General features: G+C 46.5%; 1 protein-coding gene across 1 annotated transcript in view; it reads right to left on the bottom strand.

Annotated features, from left to right (window-relative positions):
* Positions 1 to 21,351, bottom strand: part of gk (glycerol kinase) — a 180,921-nt gene that overhangs the window by 36,944 nt on the left and 122,626 nt on the right. Inside the window, exons 15-17 of the mRNA XM_038802252.1 lie at positions 16,323 to 16,407; positions 10,280 to 10,400; positions 503 to 646 (exon numbers count right to left, since the gene is read on the bottom strand). Of these exons, the coding sequence (XP_038658180.1) occupies positions 503 to 646; positions 10,280 to 10,400; positions 16,323 to 16,407 (350 nt within the window). The remainder of the gene's footprint in view (positions 1 to 502; positions 647 to 10,279; positions 10,401 to 16,322; positions 16,408 to 21,351) is intronic.

The raw sequence follows: 21,351 nt of genomic DNA, 5'->3' as shown, positions 1-21,351 counted from the left end.
ACATTTAAACCAAAGTTTATATGTATTACAATTTGTACATTTTGTATACTTGTTTGGCCAAAAATATTAAACCTATATGCTTAAAGGGATACATGGGCAGCCGGCAAAACTGGAAAGGGATATGTAACAAGTAAGGTTTAGGAATCTCTGTTGTAGAAAATAAATTAGCTGAGCAAAGCTGACTCATTCATAATATTTGCAGAATTGCAGGTCATGGATACTCATTCTCATCTGGGTTTTAATTATTACACCAAAATTTTTTGTTATTACATCAAATATACATCACCGTACACTGAATGAGATAATCGTTTTGTAGATGTTGCTCATTTCCTTTGGCAGGTGGAGAATGCCAAAACAAGGAGTGTAGTATGTTGTTTCTTGCATTTTGAGAAGTGTTAATGGGATTATAATAATACATTTTTTTAAATAACAAAAAAGTGAAGCAATATAATTTAACACAATGAAAACTATGAAAAGTGTTTCAGAATTAACATTTTCTTACCATGAGGATCTATCTGTGGCTCAAACTTCTCCCACACGACTGCTGAAAGGGCGTCAGGAGACAGACTCCACACTTCAACACCATCGGCAGCACCAGCTGCCATAGCAGCACCGAGAGCGGTTGTTTCTGCCATAGCTGGTTTTACTGTAAGAAAAAAAAACTTGCTTACTGTGTGTTTAGATTATCACTACATAATTTGTAAATGTAGGTGCAATGACAAAATTGCTCCACTTTCTTTCAGGCCAAAGTACAGTTTATTTCATATTGGTGGGTGAGGTTTGTAGAGGGCGGTGTGAGATAGTGCGTGAGGTTTGTTGAGTAGGGTGCTGGGGAATACAGGTTCAGATGGGAGGTTAAGCCAATTCACTTAGAGCTGCACTCCTGAACGGGTTTTAGACCTGCTCGGACCATCTCTCAGTATATCAATGTGTAAACCAGGGTAAGGACAGGGCAAACAGCTTGGGCGGGATTCTCTGACCCCCCGCCGGGTTGGACAATCGCCGGGGGTCGGCGTGAATCCCGGCCCCGCCGGCCGCCGAATTCTCCGGCCCTCCAAAAGTCGGTGCGGCGTGAATCGCGCCGCCTGCCCCGGAGAACGGCAGGGACCGGCACGACTCAATGGGCCACGGGGCTGCCCAAATTCTCCGGCCCGCAATGGGCCGAAGTCCCGCTGGTTTTTTCCCAGTCTCGCCGGCGTGGATCAGACTAGGTCCCTTACCGGCGGGACCTGGCGGCGCGGGCGGGCTCCAGGGTCCTGGGGAGACGCGGGGCTATCTGGTCCCAGGGCGTGCCCCCACGGTGGCCTGGCTCGCGATTGGGGGCCAGCGATCGGCAAGCGGGCCTGTGCTCTGGGGGCACTCTTTTACCACGCGTCGGCCATGTCAGCCTCCGCGACACGGCCCACTCTGCACATGCGCGGGGATGACGTCAGCAGCCGCTGGCGCACCCGCTCATGCGAAGACTCTCGCCGGCCGGTGGAGTCCCTTCGGCACCAGCTGGCGTGGCGCCAAAAGCCTTCCACATCGGCCGGCGGGGTGCAAACCACTCCTCCGCCGGCCTAGCCCCTGAAGGTGCGGAGGATTGGACTTCCGGTGGCGGCGATGACGTAGGAAGCCGCACATTTGGGTGCTCCCGTTTTAAATGGACTTTTCGGCTCCTTTTAGAGCCCAAAATGGAAATTTTTCGACGTCTCCCGGTGGGAGACGGTGTGCTGATCGGCTTTCCCCACAGTCCATGACTCGAACTCGGAGTGGAAAGGGGGAAAAGACGGCAGCAGCTCCCCAGAAAAAACGGGGGAAGGAATCCAAGATGGCAGCCGGCGGAGCTCCAGAGGAGTGGAAGCAGTGGGCCCTGGAGCAACAAGCTGCTCTCTTGCGCTGTTTTGCAGACTTCAAGGCTGAGGTACTGAGCTCTCTGCAGGAAACGAACAGAAGGCTCTCGGAGATTCAGAGGACCCAGGGTGCTGCCATCAAGGAGTTGCAGACGCAGGCCACTTAACGAGAGGAGGACGCCGGGATCCTCGTGAGTAAGGTGGAGGGACACGAGGCACTCCACAAGTGGCAGGAACGCTTCGAGGAGCTTGATCACCGCATGAGGCGGAAAAATCTGCGGATCTTGGGCCTTGCCGAGGGGCTGGAGGGGTCGGACCTGAATACCTACGTGGCTACGATGCTGAACTCGCTAGTGGGGGCCGGGTCTTTCCATCTTCCCTTGGAGCTGGAGGGAGCACACAGAGTACCGGCCAGGAGGCCTAAGGAGAATGAACCCCCGCGTGCAGTGCTTGTGATGTTCCACCGGTTCAGTGATCGGGAGTGTGTGCTGCGCTGGGCCAAGAAGGTGAAGAGCAGCAATTGGGAGAATGGGGTAGTATGGATCTACCAGGATTGGAGTGCGGAGGTGGCTAAGCGGTGGTCCGGATTTAATCGGACGAAAGAGGTGCTTTACAAGAAAAAGATAAAGTTCAGAATCTTGCAGCCCGCGCGCCTGTGGGTAACCTATTCGGACCGGAATTATTATTTCGATTCCCCGGAGGAGGCGTGGGCCTTCGTGCGGACGGAGAAACTGGACTTGAACTACGGGTTGGGGGTTGCGGGGTCGGTTGTAATACTTTATTGCTGGATTCTGCTGTTGCTGTGTTCTCTTTTTTTGTGCTTTTGCAATTTTGATATGGTTATTTATGGGGGTGTTGTTCTGTTATTTTTTTTTGCTGTGGGGCATTGTTTGAGTTTTGTATCTTGCGGGGAGGGTTGGGGCTGGTATTTGGGAGCTGTGTCAGAAGGGTGTGGTGGGGCAGTGCGAAAGCGCGGGCTTTCCTCTGGTTTCCCGCGCTGCAGGGCTGGGGGGTGGAGACAATGATGGGGGGAGGCCGGGCCTTAACTGGTTCTTCCCCGCGCTGGAGCAGTGCCTGGAGGAGGGATAGACTGGGGGATGATCCCACTTTGGGAGGAGTCGGGTTATTGGCGGGAATTTCCGTGGTCAGCAGAAGTTAGCTGACCCACGGAAGTACAATGGAGGACGGTTCGCGGCTAGGAGGGTTCGGAGCCTGGGGGGGGAAGGGAGGAGGGGGAACGGAGGAGGGGAAAGGGGAATACCGTGTTGCTGCTGGTAGGGTCAGGAAGGAGCTGGTGGGGGCTGGGGGGACAGAGGTGAGGTGTCGCTGTGGGGACTGGGTCGGGCAGGGGGTGCTGCCCTGGGGCGGGCAGGCGACGGGCTATGGCTAATCGACAGGGGAGGGGGGCGGGACGCCTTCTGATTCGGTTGGTCACCTGGAATGAGAGAGGATTGAATGGACCGGTGAAGCGGTCGAGGGTACTTGCTCATCTGAAGGGGCTAAAGGCAGATGTGGCAATGCTTCAGGAGACCCACCTGAAGGTGGCGGACCAGGTCCGTCTGAGGAAGGGATGGGTGGGGCAGGTTTTCCACTCTGGGTTGGATGTGAAGAACCGGGGAGTGGCGATTCTGGTGGGGAAAAATGTGTCGTTTGAGGCATCGGAGGTGGTGGCGGATAAGGGGGGGTAGGTATGTTATGGTTAGGGGCAGGCTACAAGGAGAGAAGGTGGTACTTGCCAGTGTGTATGCCCCAAATTGGGACGATGCGGGCTTTATGAGGCGTATGTTGGGACGGGTCCCGGATCTGGAGGCGGGAGGTCTGATCGTTGCGGGGGGGGGGGGGGGACTTCAATACGGTGTTGGATCCTTCACTGGATTGGTCCAGCTCTAGGACGGGTAGGAGGCCAGCGGCGGCCAAGGTACTGAGAGGGTTTATGGACCAGATAGGTGGGGTGGATCCATGGAGGTTTGTGAGGCAGAGGGCATGGGAGTACTCTTTCTTCTCCCACGTACATAGGGTCGACTCTCGGATAGATTTCTTCGTGGTGAGTAGGGGACTGATTCCAAGAGTGGAGGAGGCCGAGTATTCGGCCATTGCAATCTCCGACCACGTTCCGCATTGGATAGAGTTGGAGATGGGGGAGGTGGGGGACCAGCGCCCGTTGTGGCAGTTGGATGTGGGGTTGTTGGCGGAGGAAGAGGGGTGTAGGAGGGTCCGGGCAAGTATTGAGGGGTACCTCGAGGTGAATGATATGGGGGAGGTTCAGGTGGGGGTGGTCTAGGAAGCCCTGAAGGCAGTGATTCGTGGGGAGCTGATATCCATCCGGGCACACAGGGAGAGGAGCGAGAGGAGTGAGAGGGATAGACTGATGGGAAAGATGCTGGAGGTCGACAGGAGGTATGCAGAGGCACCAGAGGAGGGACTGTTGGGGGAGAGGCGCAGCCTGCAGGCTAAATTTGATTTGCTGACCACTAGAAAGGCGGAGGCACAGTGGAGGAAGGCACAAGGGGCAGTGTACGAACATGGTGAAAAGGCGAGTAGGATGCTGGCTCATCAGCTCCGCAAGCGGGATGCGGCTAAGGAAATTGCTGGAGTGAGAGACGGGTGGAGTGAGAGTGGGAATGTGGTGCGGAAGGGGGTAGAGGTGAATGAGGTCTTCAAGGACTTTTACGGGAACTGTACCGGTCGGAGCCAATGGGGGAGAGGAGGGGAATGGAGAGGTTCCTCGACGGGCTTTCTTTCCCGAAGATGCAGGAGGAGAAGGTGGAGGGGTTGGGTGCGGCGATTGAGCTGGAGGAGCTAGTTAAGGGGATCGGGCAGATGCAGTCAGGGAAGGCATCGGGGCCGGATGGGTTCCCAGTGGAATTTTATAAAAAGTTTATGGACCTCGTGGGCCCCTTGCTGGTGTGGACACTTAATGAAGCGTGGGAAGGGGGGACTTTGCCCCCGACGATGTCGCGGGCGCTGATCTCGTTAATTTTAAAGAGGGACAAGGACCCCCAGCAGTGTGGTTCATACAGGCCCATATCTATCCTCAACGTAGATGTCAAGGTGCTGGCAAAAATCCTGGCCACCAGGATAGAGGACTGTGTGCCAGGGGTTGTACACGAGGACCAGACAGGTTTTGTGAAGGGAAGGCAGCTGAACACGAATGTGCGGAGATTGTTGAATGTCATCATGATGCCGGCGATTGAGGGGGAGGCAGAGATAGTGGTGGCGCTGGATGCGGAGAAGGCCTTCGATAGAGTGGAGTGGGGGTACCTATGGGAGGTGTTGGGGAGGTTTGGATTTGGTGAAGGGTTCATTAGATGGGTAAGGCTGCTATATGAGGCCCCGATGGCGTGCGTGGCCACGAACGGGAGGAGGTCGGAGTATTTCCGGCTTTACTGAGGGACCAGGCAGGGTTGCCCCCTGTCCCCCTTGTTGTTTACACTGGCAATTCAGCCGCTGGCGATGTCGTTGAGGGATTCAGAGAGGTGGAGAGGTTTGGTGCAAGGTGGGGAGGAACACAGGGTGTCGTTGTATGCCGATGACCTGTTACTGTATGAGGCGGACCCGGTGGGAGGGATGCCGGGGGTGATGGAGCTGCTAGCTGAGTTTGTGACCTTTTCAGGTTATAAACTAAATTTAGGCAAGAGTGAGGTGTTTGTGGTGCACCATGGAGACCAGGAGGAAGGAATTGGTAGGCTCCCGCTTAGGCGGGCAGGGGAGAGCTTTAGGTACCTGGGGGTGCAGGTGGCCAGGGACTGGGGGACTCTTCACAAACATCATTTCACCAGACTTGTAGATCAGATGGAGGAGTTCAAGAGGTGGGACATGCTGCCATTGTCGTTGGCGGGGAGGGTGCAGTCCGTCAAAATGACGATGCTTCCGAGGTTCTTGTTCCTCTTTCAGTGCCTGCCCATCTTTATCCCCAGGGCCTTCTTTAGCAGTGACTAGCAGTATTTTGAGCTTTGTGTGGGCACATGGAACTCCGAGAGTGAAGAGCGTGTTCCTGGAGCGAGGGAGGGATAGAGGCGGACTGGCGCTGCCCAACCTTCTGGGGTACTATTGGGCGGCCAATGTGTCAATGGTGCATAAATGGGTGATGGAGGGGGGAGCCGCGGCGTGGAAAAGAATGGAGATGGCGTCATGTAGAGGTATGAGCCTGGGGGCCATGGTAATGGCGCCGTTGCCCTCTCCCCTAAGAGGTTTACCACGAGCCCGGTGGTGGCGGCGACCCCAAGAATCTGGGGACAGTGGAGACGGCATAGGGGGAAACAGGGTGCTCGATGGAGGCTCCATTGGGTGGCAATCATCGGTTCATCCCAGGGAACAGGGGTGGGGGATTTAGGGGGTGGCAAAGAGTGGGCATCAGTAAATTGAGGGACCTGTTTATTGGCGGGAGGTTTGAGGGCCTGGGGGAACTGGAAGATAAATTTGGGCTTCCCCAAGGGAACATGTTCAGATACTTGCAGGTAAAGGCGTTTGCTTTTAGGCGACAGGTAGAGGGATTCCCTTTGCTGCCCTCGCAGGGCACGATGGACAGAGTGCTTTCTGGGGTGTGGGTCGGAGAGGGGAAAGTGTCTGACATCTATAAGGTAATGCAGGAGGTGGAGGAGTCGTCAGTGGAGGAGCTGAAGGCTAAATGGGAGGAGGAACTCGGGGAGCAGATAGAGGACGGAACTTGGGCGGATGCCTTGGAGAGGGTCAACTCTTCCTCCTCATGTGCGAGGCTTAGTCTCATCCAATTTAAGGTGCTGCACTTGCATAATTTAAGGGCCCACATGTCCGGGACTAGGATGATTAGGTTCTTTGGGGGTGAGGACAGGTGCATCAGATGTTTGGGGAGTCCAGCGAATCACGCCCATATGTTCTGGGCATGCCCAGCACTGGAAGAATTCTGGAAGGGGGTGGCGGGGACGGTGTCGAGGGTGGTTGGATCCAGGGACAAACCAGGGTGGGGACTCGCGATTTTTGGAGTTGCGGTAGAGCTGGGAGTGCAGGAGGCGAAAGAGGCCTGTGTCCTGGCCTTTAAGTCCCTAGTAGCCCGACGAAGGATCTTGCTACAGTGGAAGGATGCGAGGCCCCCAAGCGTGGAGACCTGGATCAGTGACATGGCGGGATTTATAAAATTGGAAAGGGTCAAATTTGCCCTGAGAGGATCAATACAAGGGTTCTATAAACGATTGCAGCCTTTTCTGGACTTCCTGGCTCAAAGATAGGTATCTTGGTCAGTCGCAGCAGCAACCCGGGGGCGGGGGGGATTCCTTATTGTAGTTTCTTTTATGTAACTTAATATTGTTTTAATTTGCGTTGTGGTTAAAATGCTGTGTTGTTCATGCAGGTGGGGCGAATGTTTATGATTGCTAATATAATTGTTATTTTTGGTATTTTATTATGGTTCGTTGTTGTATAAATTCAAAATTTTTCAATAAAAATTATTTTTTAAAAAAAAGGTGCGGAGGATTCCGCACCTTTGGGGCGGGCCAACGCCGGAGTGGTTCACGCCACTCCGTCCTACCTGGACCCCCCCAGCCCACCAGGTACGGGAGAATCCCGCCCCTTACGTCTGCATTGTTGTGGCCAACTTATTTGACTGTCCTATGGAACTCAGAGCTCTAGATAGCATTAACTGGCAACTGGAAGTTTAAACGTCTCATGTAAGTACTGTGCATACGCACGTATTTGGACTCAGTGTCCTGACCCACACCAGTGGCTTACATTGAGTCTTTCACCACTCATATCAGAAGACTCAGGCCATTATTCAGATTTCAACATTTTCATTCTGGTTTAAAATCCCCCGTACCTTCTGTAGTCGCCAGCTACATGATCTCCTCCAGTCCTACAACCCTCCGAGATCTGCAATACTCTCATTATGGACGCCAAAACAACCCTATTTTAACAGATTCACCACTGGTGGTCAAACCTTCAGCTGCCTGGGATCCAAGCTCTGAGGTTCTCTGTCTAATTCTTCCTGCTTTTTTTTGAACCTCCTACAAAATGCTTCTTAACATCTTCCTCATTGACCAAGCTTTTTGTCATCTCCCCTGGTATCTCCTTTTGTGGCTGAGTGTAATTCTTGCTTTGATAATGATCCTGTGAAACACCTTTGGATTTTTACTCCATTAAAGCTTCCATTTAAATACAAATTGATGTTGCTGTCTGAACCAAATCAAATCATTAGGTACGCGGCAGCAGTTTCAAAAAATATGAACAATTACATCCACAATCAGAGCAGAATCGAACTTTGAGCACAACCCTACAAGTAACGCAACAAATAATACACCAATGAACAAAGCAACTCTCCCACACTTTACATGTGCAACACAGCAAGATTAATAGCCTCATAGTTGGGAACAGATAATCACAGGATTTGCTGGACGAGTGATAAATTCGTCAGAATAGACCATTAGAAATTCCAGAGTATATGATGCAAAAAAATGGCTCTGGAAAGGAGAAGAACCACTTTGTATCCTTACCAAGCTCCAAGCAAGAGCAATTGAAAATGTTCCATTTATAGGAACAAGCACTGCCTCAAGGGTTAGCATTCCCAAAATGATTTCTTAGATCGCCAACTTGAAACTAAGAACTAGTGCTACATTATGTTTGTACTAGATTTCAAATGTTGAATGTCATTGAAAAAGTCAACAACTTTTGTTTAATTTTATTATCTTTTCAATTTATAGTAAATATTAATGTTAATCTGGTGTTTCCGCCATTTTCTGGGGTGTTCACAGATCTGGAGGAAATGGAGGAGCCCCTTCAGAAAGTTTACTCCAGTGCCTTCATCCAGTGTGTGGGCAGGACTCAAGTTGCATAATCATCATTACATTTTTTAAAAGTCTAGATTATTTTTAAAATCACAGATTATTGTTAAGATCACAGGAAATTATAGGCCAGTGAGCTTAACGTCGGTAGTAGGGAAGATGCTGGAATCTATCATCAAGGAAGAAATAGCGAGGCATCTGGATAGAAATTGTCCCATTGGGCAGACGCAGCATGGGTTCATAAAGGGCAGGTCGTGCCTAACTAATTTAGTGGAATTTTTTGAGGACATTACCAGTGCAGTGGATAACGGGGAGCCGATGGATGTGGTATATCTGAATTTCCAGAAAGCTTTTGACAAGGTGCCACACAAAAGGCTGCTGCATAAGATAAAGATGCATGGCATTAAGGGTAAAGTAGTAGCATGGATAGAGGATTGGTTAATTAATAGAAAGCAGAGTGGGGATTGATGGGTACTTCTCTGGTTGGCGATCAGTAGCTAGTGGTGTCCCTCAGGGATCCATGTTGGGCCCACAATTGTTCACAATTTACATAGATGATTTGGAGTTGGGGACCAAGGGCAATGTGTCCAAGTTTGCAGATGACACTAAGATGAGTGGTAAAGCGAAAAGTGCAGAGGATACTGGAAGTCTGCAGAGGGATTTGGATAGGTTAAGTGAATGGGCTAGGGTCTGGCAAATGGAATACAATGTTGACAAATGTGAGGTTATCCATTTTGGTAGGAATAACAGCAAACGGGATTATTATTTAAACGATAAAATATTAAAGCATGCTGCTGTGCAGAGACCTGGGTGTTCTAGTGCATGAGTCACAGAAAGTTGGTTTACAGGTGCAACAGGTGATTAAAAAGGCAAATGGAATTTTGTCCTTCATTGCTAGAGGGATGGAGTTTAAGACTAGGGAGGTTATGCTGCAACTGAATAACGTGTTAGTGAGGCCAAACCTGGAGTATTGTGTTCAGTTTTGGTCTCCTTACTTGAGAAAGGACGTACTGGCACTGGAGGGTGTGCAGAGGAGATTCACGAGGTTAATCCCAGAGCTGAAGGGGTTGGATTACGAGGAGAGGTTGAGTAGACTGGGACTGTACTTGTTGGAATTTATAAGGATGAGGGGGGATCTTATCGAAACATTTAAAATTATGAAGGGAATAGATAGGATAGATGCGGGCAGGTTGTTTCCACTGGCGGGTGAAAGTAGAACTAGGGGACATAGCCTCAAAATAAGGGGAAGTAGATTTAGGACGGAGTTTAGGAGGAACTTCTTCACCCAAAGAGTTGTGAATCTATGGAATTCCTTGCTCAGTGAAGCAGTTGAGGCTCCTTCATTAAATGTTTTTAAGATAAAGATAGATAGTTTTTTGAAGAATAAAGGGATTAAGGGTTATGGTGTTCGGGCCGGAAAGTGGAGCTGAGTCCACAAAAGATCAGCCATGATCTCATTGAATGGCAGAGCAGGCTCGAGGTGCCAGATGGCCTACTCCTGCTCCTCGTTCTTATGTATGGTACTTTATTCAATTCAGTATAATGCTATGTAATAGCATTCTTTTCAGAATGATTCATATTGAAGAAGGACATTAATAGTACACATCTTTTACAGTTCTGGAAGAAAATTATGAATTACTTGAAGTCAGATTCCTTTTTTGTGGGAGGAAACAAAAAGGGGGAAACTTGAATTCTTACCTACTGGTATAGAAAGAATATCTGATTGGAGCTGCATCATAATCTTGTTCTTGGTCATTCCTCCATCTACTTGGAGAGTGCTCTGATTGATCCCAGATTCTTTATTCATGGCCTCAAGAAGCTAAAAGAAGCAATGACTGAAGGGTAACTGTACAATTAAGCCCATATTTATTTATGTTGCCCATCCAATATAGTATTGTTCCTTGTTGACATCACCCAATAAACGTTATTCAATATGTAAAAAATTATTTTTTTTAAATTGAGCAATCTAAAACAGCTTTGCTTGGAAGTGGAAAATTATAAGTTTATTCAGGCACTCTAACATGGAGCTTCACTCAGAGTGCAGTTCTGAAATACAGCTGTAACATTGTGTGCGTTTTTACAATCCACACTTTATTCAAGCATTACTGGGAACCTGGAATGACTGCATTTACCCAATGATGAAATTCGAACATGGTGTCATGCCACAGATATCATTATAAATGTCAACAGCTATGAACACAGGGGCTAAAGCGTGATGTATGAACTGTATGTAGTGCTTCAAAAAGGAACTCTACAGGATCATGAGAGAAGAGACCATTTCAGTTATAGGAGGCTAATTGTGGGATCACTGGGACTAGAGTCTTCTGGAACTTTGGTGGATTTCCTTGGGATTTGGAGAAGGATTTCCCAGTCTTTTTTGTAAACTGACCCAAGCTTTTTGTTTCTCTCTAGTGTGTTGCTCTGCCAGGTGTTTGTGTGACAAGGTGGTGGGGGAATGAATAGGTAAATGGCATAAGTGGCTGAACCATGTCTAGATGAATTATTTTGATGGATGGGATACCAATTTTCTTTCTATATTGTATACGTGTTTATGTGGACATACCAACAAAGAGTATTTGGGAGTAAAATTGTTTTTTTTTAAATCATAGAATTTACAGTGCAGGAGGCCATTCGGCCCATTGAGTCTGCACCGGCTCTTGGAAAGAGCACCCTACCCAAGGTCAACACCTCCACCCTATCCCCATAACCCAGTAATCCCACCCAACACTAAGGGCAATTTTGGACACTAAGGGCAATTTATCATGGCCAATCCATCTAACCTGCACATCTTTGGACTGTGGGAGGAAACCGGAGCACCCGGAGGAAACCCACGCACACACGGGGAGGATGCGCAGACTCCGCACAGACAGTGACCCAAGCCGGAATCGAACCTGGGACCCTGGAGCTGTGAAGCAATTGCGCTATCCACAATACTTGGGTGGCTAAGTTTTCTTTTTATTAGTTGAAAGGTTTTGAAATGGAGTTTTAAGACGTGGGAACGCACTTGTGACAGGAAATGTACATCCATGGCATCCTAATAAACAGGTTTATACACATGCATGCATTTTGTTATGACTAGATGAGGTGGTGTGAACGGGTTCTTCCTCTATTCAGCCCCTTACTTGGTGGCAACAAAGGTTTTTAAATTTATTTTCTCGCAATTGCCTTCTCCAATTCAAATGTATTTATCTGCCAATAAGGAGCCAACCAAACCAGAAAGAATATGTTTATTAGTTACTAAATCTGTGAAAAAATAAAGAGGCTACAACACACACAGATGTCATAAATTAGAAAGTTAAAGAGTCCAATAAAAGTTAAAAGAATATACAATTAAGCCTTTTGCTTTTATTTGAGGTGTAGATGTGGTGCATTGCAGCTATTTGAAGTTTGCAGGATTCCTGTAAAACTCTGGAATTGACTTTGTTGAGGTCTCTACTACATTGGAGGCACTCTTATAGCTTAAAAGAGAGAGAGAGTGAGAAAGAAGAGGAGAGATCGTGTGTGCTCTTTTCCAGCTTTCAATGTCTTTCGATTACTGACATGTTTCTTTTCCACCTGCTATCTTTCTTCTGCTCGGCAGAAACAGTTTTTAAAACCCGTCTCTGTATATTCCCAGGAGATTCATTTGGAATGTATTATATTCATTGTTGCAGAGAAAACAATCACACTATTTGATTTTCCTCTGAAACATCTGACACATAAATCAAAAGGAGTCGAGGGGGTTATTTTATTATCCACGGGGATATATCTGGCTCATCAACAATTTCCACTGTCTTGATAGAACAATAGTAGATCAAAATCCAGCACTCTATATTTTTAATGCTCTACTTTTAAGACTATGAAGTGGCCCTTGACAACCTCCCTGCAGGTATGAAATTCCACAAACAGGTCTGCACCGCAATTCATACAGAAACATTTCAGGAAAATGTTCAACTTTCCATTTCCACCATCGGCAACCCCGCTCCCCTCCTCCCCACAGTGCTATTTAAAGGGACCATGAAGTACTTAAAATATTAATTGCTGGCTTATTCCTTTGACTGTTGGTGCGATTCAAGTTTTGGAGGTTTCCTTTACCTGGCTGAAACTTGAGGGTACTCTACAATGAAGGTTCTGGCTCATCATGCAATCCATGATATGTCAAGTGAACTATTGCACTGATTCAAGTTGCTCCTAGCTACTAGTAGCTTTGTCGGGCTTCCTCTGGGAATTGAACATGACCGGGAGATTTTAAAAAAAAATTATTTGGCGTGGGCGTCACTGGCTGGACCAGCATTTATTGCCCATCCCGGAAGGCATTTAAGAGTCAATCACATTGCTGGTGGGTCTGGAGTCACATGCATGCCAGACCAGGTAAGGATTGGATTGGATTTGTTTATTGTCACGTGTACCGAGGTACAGTGAAAAGTATTTTTCTGCAAGCAGCTCAGCAGATCATTCAGTACATGGGAAGAAAAGGGAATTAAACAAAAATTCAAGAAAATACATAATAGGGCAACACAAGATATACAATGTAACTACATTGGCATCGGATGAAGCATGCAGGGTGTAGTGTTAATGAGGTCAGTCAATAAGAGGGTCATTTAGGAGTCTGGTGACAGTGGGGAAGAAGCTGTTTTTGAGTCTGTTCGTGTGTTCTCAGACATCTGTATCTCCTGCCCGATGGAAGAAGTTGGAAAAGTGAGGAAGCCGGGTGGGAGGGATCCTTGATTATGCTGCCCGCTTTCCCCAGGCAGCGGGAGGTGTAGATGGATGACAGATTTACTTCTCTAAAGGACATTAGTGAACCAGATAGGTTTTTACCGCAATTGACAATGGTTTCATGGTCGTTATTAGGCGTTTAATTCTAGATTTTTATTGAATTCAAATTCCACCACCTGCACTGATGGGATTTGAACCCTGGTCTCCAGAGCATTACCCTGGGTCTTTGGATTACCAGTCCAACGACAATACCACTATGCCAGTGAAGAGAGGCCACAGAAGAGGTTCATCTGCTTGTAGGTAGTTCGGAGGGGTAGTAGTGGAAGTTGGGAAGGGTGGAAAAGAAAGGCTCCTGAGCCTATCTGTAGATGAACATCAGGGACTAATAATCCTGCAGCCATCATAAATTTAAACTCATCCAAAACCTGGTTGTCATTTGATAGAAGCTTATCGTTTTTCTTACACCAAAACAATCCACCATCTAAATATCTACATGTAAAGCCCACAACATGTAGTACGGTATTAGTTCAATCTTTTGAAGAAGCATATTCGTTATAATATGAAATGCCATTGACGCGAAAAGGCAACTAATCAAAAGTCACCAATTAGTTCACACAAACATTCAAAATAGAAGTAGGCCATCTGGCCCCTCAAGTCTGCTTCGCCATTCAATAAAGTCATGGCTGATCTGTTTGTGTTTAGTTCCACATTCTCCATCTACGCCCAATAACCTTTGGTTCTCTTGCCCGACAAGAATCGATTTAAAAGAAGCAAAATACTGTGAATACAGGAATGTGAAACAAGAACAGAGGACACTGGAAAATCTCAGCCAGTCTGCCAGCATCTACCAAGAGAGAATATATCTACCTCTACCTTAAAAACATTCTGTGGCGCTTCCACCGCCTACTGACGCAGAGAGTTCCAAAGTCACACAACCCTCTGAGAAAAATAATTTCTCCTCATCTCTGTTCGACAGGGCATGTCCTAATTTTATAAGTGCCCCCTAGCGCTATATACTCAATCAAGTCATCCCTCACTCTTCTAATTATTTGTACTGAAAATGGTTGCAAACACCTCAGCCTTGTTTATAGCATCTGAGTGAAAAGGTACTGACCAGTTTTCCAGATGTGCCAAGTTGATGATACTGCTTAGCTTCCTTCATGGGTCACCATTGTAGATATCAATCTTCAGCCAATTCAATTAATTCCGCGTGAAAAAAGATTGCTTCGTGCATCAGTATAGCAAATGGTACTAGTCCCAACAACATCCTGGCTATTCAGGTAACATCTGTGCTTTAGAATTAGCTGCACCACTAATCTGCTAATCTGTTCCAGCATAATCATAACATTTGCATCTACCAAATAAGAAAAATTGCCACGGTAAATCCTGTTCACAAAACACAATTCAAATACATCTTGGCCAATTATCACCTGTTGCAATCCCTAGAGAAGAGATGATTAAGTTTTTTAAATAAATCCCAATTCCCAATAATCAATTTAAATGAATTGCACAAAAGGAAGATTTCAACTTTTAAGACTTTCATTGTAACACACAAACTAAAAGTAGCACTGACTAAACAACATTTTAGTGGGCATCCAATATTCTAAACTGCAGAAATGATCCTCTATTTAACAGTTACAATAAATTTCCCTCCAGAGTTATACTTTGTCCCTCAAGTGGAAACCCTTATTTTTCTAGAACCGATTCAAAGTTATTTTTAGCTCCTCAAAACTTGCTTCCTTCCTTTCACTTACTCTGCGTACCTCCTATTTCCCTAACAGGCTTTCAACGAGAGGGACAAAATGGAAAATTTTCCCTCTCGCGAAAGCTAGGCAAATCTTCCAATCTCGCTGAAAACCTCACAAACCCAGTCTCATCAATTTGAACACAAGCTCCCACCCACATTATGTGGTGAACCATAGAGACTTGCTGTTTCTATCTTCCTGCTCTCTCCTTCGATCCTTGTCAATTGGCTGTCTAGGAAGATCAGTGATATTTTAAGAAAACCCTTGATCCTACAATGTTTCCTCTTTCATGGCTCATTTCCATGGCAATGTGATCCACATAGGTCTTGTGTCTGGGTAGAAATGCTACTTGGCTATCCTTTAAACTCGTACTTCTACCTTGAAACAAAATAGACAATTTAAAGTGAAGCCATTACAAAACTTGACATTCTTAACAAACCCCTGAAATTCTGGAGACTAACTGAGGGACGAGAATGGGACAGGACGGGGGGAAGAGGGGGTCTCTCTCTCGCGGTTGACTGGAGAGCTTATTTTTAAGCCAAACCACGTGCAAATCAGGCAGTGGCGAGACCAGTGATGGGCCTTCCCTTGGAATCAAGACCCGGGGCGTATAAGTGTCATCGAACAAGTGCTGCTGGCAAATCAGAGACCAGCAACATTTGTGCTCAGCTGCATCATTGGGGAGGTCATGGATGCCATCAAAAGACATGCACTGGAGTCGCAGGATCGCGCAGCTACCAAGGCAGCAGTTGAGTAATGTGGGCAGGGAATGTGGGAGGGTGTGTTTTGCGGAATCAGTGTCATGGAGAGCTGGTTGCAGGGGATTTGGCAGCAATGGTGGGGGGTATTCTAATATATAGTTCCTTGATTCGGCACAGATCACTACTGATCAACGGGCTGATCCGATCCATGCATGCCCCCACCAACGCTGGTGACTAGCTGGCTGCAGTTTTACCTTTCATGCATGCCACATGGCCACAGGCCTTCCTGTAGCTGGGTTAGCTACAGCGTCATGAGGCCTTTAAGTGGTCATTAATTAAGGCCCTGAAATTAACAGGATGAGAGCTTTGGCCCTTTGACCTAGAACTTAAATTCTGGTTGAGGTGGGAAGCTGGTAGGGTTTCTGTATGCCACCAACCTACCAAGCTCACCATCAGCAAAAGCAGAAGATGCCATCTACAGTTTATTGACCATCAGCACAGAAGTTCTGTTTGGGTTGCTTCCAGGTGTGAATAATTCCAGCAAACAAATTTAAACTCCAACCTAGGGGTACCCAACAAAATAAAGCATTTGCTTACCTCACGAGTTTGAAAAGCAACAGCTTCTAGTGCAGCAAATGCAATATGATTCCTATTTGTATACTGGGTAAGGCCACATATTATTCTGCAGAGCAAATGAGTGGAAAATAATTTTAAATTAAGTAGTGTAAATTTGTACAGACATGATTTGCATAGTGCAATAGATTTCAATATTCCAGGTTTCAGAAAAAATAATTATTTCACAGCTTTATTTAGCAACATTTAACATAATTATAAGGGATCCTGTTTCTCAAATAAATCAACATGTTTTGAATTAGTGAACAATTTCCAGCTCTATAAACAGTCACTATGATGCTGCAGTTTACCCACAACAACATTTGTAGCAACAGAAGTAATATTTGTGCATTTCTACAGTGCAATTCATGACTTAAGTATATCTAAAATATTGCACTCCAAGCAGATGGGGAAGAAAGATAAATGGAAGAAGTGTACAGAAACACAAAGCAGATCAGAGAACTAAATCATGTGGGGTATTGATCGACCAGGTATTCATGAGATTTAAAAGTTTATTGTTTAACAACAATTCATAAGGTCATGCAAATTAGCTAGCCGCTATTTCTCTCATAAGGAGACACCCATCATTTGAAAGAATGTGAAGAGACGGAGGGGTGGGGGAACCATTTAAAAGTGTGTGAAGAGGCAAGGGCAGGATACCATTTAGCAGAGTGCGATGAGACAGAAGGGCAGGACACCATTTAAAAGCGTGTGAAGAAACAGAGGGGCGGGATACCATTAAAGTGTGCAAAGGATCAAGGAATGGGATGTCATTTAAAAATGTGCAAAGAGAAAGAGGGGCGGGCGGGGCACCAATTAAAAGTGTCTGAATCGACAGAGGGGCAGGACACCATTTAAAAGTGTGCAATGAGTTAGAGGGGATGCCATTTAAAAGTATGCGATGAGACAGAGGGGAAGGACGTCATTTAAAAATGTGCGATGAGTCAGGCGGGACACCATTCAAAAGTATATGAAGAGACAAGAGGGATCGATGAGACACCATTAAAAGTGTGCAAGGAGACAGAGGGTTGGGTGGGACACCATCTGAAAGTGCACGATGAGAGAGGGGCAAGGTACCATTTAAAAGTGTGCGAAGAGAGAGGCAGGAAAATGTCATGAATAAAAATTCTCCGAGGAAAACTGCTCGAGTTCCCGATGGCGTGGTTCTAACCAGATATTGGCAGTCTGGAATGGCCGCCCTGGTGGGGGGATCCTTCATGGGGGTCATGGCCTCATGGATGGCCAAGCAAGTGATGGGGCGGCACCGATCCACGGGTGCACGTGACCTTGGGAAGGTTAATGGGTTGATCTCTGGGTTTGTTTGGGCGAGGAAGACGCAATGGGAACAGTGGGCTTTTTTGGAGCGGGAACGGGTTTGGCCTGGCAGAATATGAAGAGCTATAACTGGGCAGTGAACATTGCAATGGTGAGGAAATAGGCCATGGGGGAGGGGTTGGTGTGGGGCGAATGGAGGTGGCGTCCTGTAGGGGAACAAATTTGAGGGCGTTGTGGTTGGCACCTTTTCCATTCTCGCCGGCCAGATCTCTGCGGGCCCAGTGGTGGTGTAAGCCCGAAGGGTGTGAGGGCAGTGGCGGCAGCATTTGGGGCTGGAGAAGTCTCGTTGTAGGCACTGATCTGCGATAACCATAGATTTGTGCTGGCAAGGTTTAGGGGGTGTCGACAGGTGGGGATTGAACTTGTTTATAGGGGGCATTTTCCCAGGTCAGGAGGACTTGTAGGAAAGGTACGTGTTGCCCAAAGGGAATGGCTTTAGATACCTGCAGGTGTGGGACTTGGTGAGGAAAGAGATGCCGTCCTTTCCTGGGCTACCGCCCCTGGGTTTGCAGGACCAGCTGCTGTCAAAGGTCGAAATAGGGGAGAAGGTCTTGGATATTTATAAGGAATTGATGGGAGTGGGAGGGAGCCCTGATGGGGGACATTTAGCGTAAATGGGAGGAGGAGCTGGGAGGGAAGATGGGGTCCGAGACCTGGGCGGAGGCTTTGCGGACGGTGAATGCAGCCTCGCCATGTGCAAACTTAAGCCTCATTCAGTTTAAGGTGGTGTATAGATCTCACATGACAGTCGCGAGGGTGAGTAGGTTCTTTGAAGGGATAGAGGATAGGTGTGGGCGGTGCACGGGAGGCCCGCGAATCACATCCACATGTTTTGGCGTGTCTAAGACTGATGGGGTTCTGGTAGGGGTTCTCAGACGTGATGACCGAGGTGTTGGGTGGCGATATTTGGGGTATCGGACGATCCACGAGTTCAGGGAGCAAGAGAGGCCAATGTTTTGGCCTCCCTGATAGCCTGGAGACGGATTTCACTCGGAAGGTGGGACTCGGAGCCGATGAAAGTGGGGCTGTGCATGAGCAATGTGGCAGAATTCCTGAGGTTGGAAAAGGTCAAGTTTGCTCTGCATTCTGCAAGGGTCAGCAGAGGATTTCACCCAGAGGTGGAAGCCATTTATCGATTTCTTCAAGGAGGATTGAGGGGTCCAGACGGGTGGGGGGTATAAGGGGGTTAAAATGGGGAAGGTAGGATGTTGGTCAGGGCGGCAGGTGGGTTGTGGTTGTTTATAGAGTTGTTTCGTTGTTCTTCTGGTATTTTGTGCATATATGTGAAAATACCTTGAATCAAGATGTACTTTTAAAAAAAGGCACAGCGGCAAAGTGGTTAGCACTGCTGCCTCACAGCTCTAGGGACAAGTGTTCAATTCCGGCCTCGGGAGCCTGTCTGTGTGGAGTTTACACTTTCTCCCAGTGTCTGCGTGGATTTCCTCCGGGTGCTCTGGTTTCCTCCCACAGTCCAAAGATGTGCAGGTTAGGTTTGGCCATGCTTAAGTGTACAAAAGGTTAGGTGGGGTTACTGGGATAGGGTGGAGGTGTGGGCTTGAGTGCTCTTTCCAAAGGCCGGTGCAGGCTCGATGGGCCGAATGGCCTTCTTCGGCACTGTAAATTCTATGATTAGTACAGTAGTGGGGATAACCTTCGCTCGGAAGAGCAAGATGCTGAATCAGTTTGGGTAGGTATAAGAATTAGGAGAGACGGTGGTCACTTATGAAATAGTTTATAGCCGCTGCCCGCCTCCCCCATCGCCCAACACTAGTTACACTGTAGGACAGAGTATATGGAAATACATTAGTACATAAGAAAGGCCTTCAATAACCATGGATGACTTTAATCTCCGCATAGATTGGACAAATCAGATTGGCAAAGGCACCATGGAAAATAAGTTCATAGAGTGTATTTAAGACAATTCCTTAAGAGCAATATGGCCGTATATTCTAGCACCAACCAGGGAGCAGGCTATTCTAGATCAGGTAATGTTCAATGAGTCAGGATTAATTAAGAACGTTATAGGAAGAAGCTTCTCGGTGATGTGAGGCTAGATGTCATAGGAATCAAAACAATAGAATTTCACATTCAGTTTGAAAGTGAGAAGTGTTCTAAGACAAGTGCTTTCCTAAACAAAGATAATTATAGAAGTAATAATAATAATAAAAATATTAATAATCACTTATTGCTACACATAGGCTTCAATGAAGTGACTGTGAAAAGCCCCTAGTCGCCACATTCTGGTGCCTGTTCGGGTAGGCCGGAATGGGAATCGAACCCTTGCTGCAAGCCTTGTTCTACATTACAAGCCAGTTATTTAGCCCATTGTGCTAAACCAGCCCCTAGATGAGGGCAGAGTTGGATAAAGTGAAGTTGGAAACTAGGTTAAAAGGTAGGACCGTGGAAATGGAGTGACAAGAAATTTAAGCTATTAATAATGCACAGTAAAGATATATCCCAATGGAGAAGAAAAGACTCTTGAGGAGGATGCATCACCCATGGCTAAATAAGGAAGTTATGGATTATATCATATTAAAAGAAACATTGTGCGAACCAGTGGTAGGTCAGAAGATTGGACGGTTTTTAAGAAACTGACGAAAAATAATAAAGAGGGAGAAATTAGAACATGAAACAAAGCTAGTTAGTAATATAAAAATAGATGGTAAGCATTCCTACAATTATTTAGAAAGGAAAAGAATAACTAAAGTGAGTATTTTATTCTCCAGAGAGAGTCTGGGGATCTAATTTGGCCATGACAAATTGTCCAAAATTCTATGATTAACCTAGGACAAAAGTTCGGCGCAACATCGTGGGCCGAAGGGCCTGTTCTGTGCTGTATTTCTCTATCTATCTATCTATCTAATAATGGAAAACTGAACAATTACTGTGTGTCTGTCTTCAATGTAGAAGACTGAGAAAACGTCCCAAAGATACTTAAAAATCAAGAGCCGAAGGGGAAGAAAGAACTTAACACAATCTCCATCACCAAGGTATTAAAATAAGTAACTGCAGAGATATCCGAGGAGTGGTTAAATTTTTTCGAAATTCCTTAGATTTTGGAAGGTCTCAATGGATTGGAAAATAGTAAATGTAACAGCTTTATTCACAGGAGGGAGACAGACAGCAGGAAACTATAGGCCAATTAGCAGTGATAGGTCAGGGAAATCGGTAGAATCCATTGTTAAAAAGGTTATGGCCGGATACTTAGAAACTCATAATGGGATCAGGCAGAGTTAACAGAGTTTTGTGAAAGGGAAATTGCATTTAACTAATTTATTAGAGTTTTTTTGAGGAAGAAGCACAAGTAAGGAGGAAAGGGAAACATGTAGATGTGGTGTATTTGAATTTCAAAATTTTGGAAGGTGGCACATCAAATGTTCCTATACAAATGAAGAATTCATGGTAACAGGTTAGCTTGGATAAAGGATTGGTTAGTTAACAGGAAATAAAGAATTGGGTTAAATGGGTCTTTTTCAGGTTGCAGGTGTAACTAGTGGATGCCACAGGAGTTACTGGGGCCTCAACTATTTACAGTGTACATCAATTACTTGGATGAAGCAACTGAATGTATAGTAGCTAGATTTGCCAATGGCAAGTTGTCAAGAAGAGGTCAAAAGTCTACAAAGCGATATAGATAGGTCAAGTGAGTGGTAAACATAATAATCACTTTTTGTCACAA

Source organism: Scyliorhinus canicula, chromosome 7 (genome assembly GCF_902713615.1).
Source record: "Scyliorhinus canicula chromosome 7, sScyCan1.1, whole genome shotgun sequence".
NCBI lineage: Eukaryota > Metazoa > Chordata > Chondrichthyes > Carcharhiniformes > Scyliorhinidae > Scyliorhinus > Scyliorhinus canicula.
The sequence above is the reverse complement of the archived record's forward strand: the minus strand, read 5'-3'. Positions and strand labels throughout refer to the sequence as shown.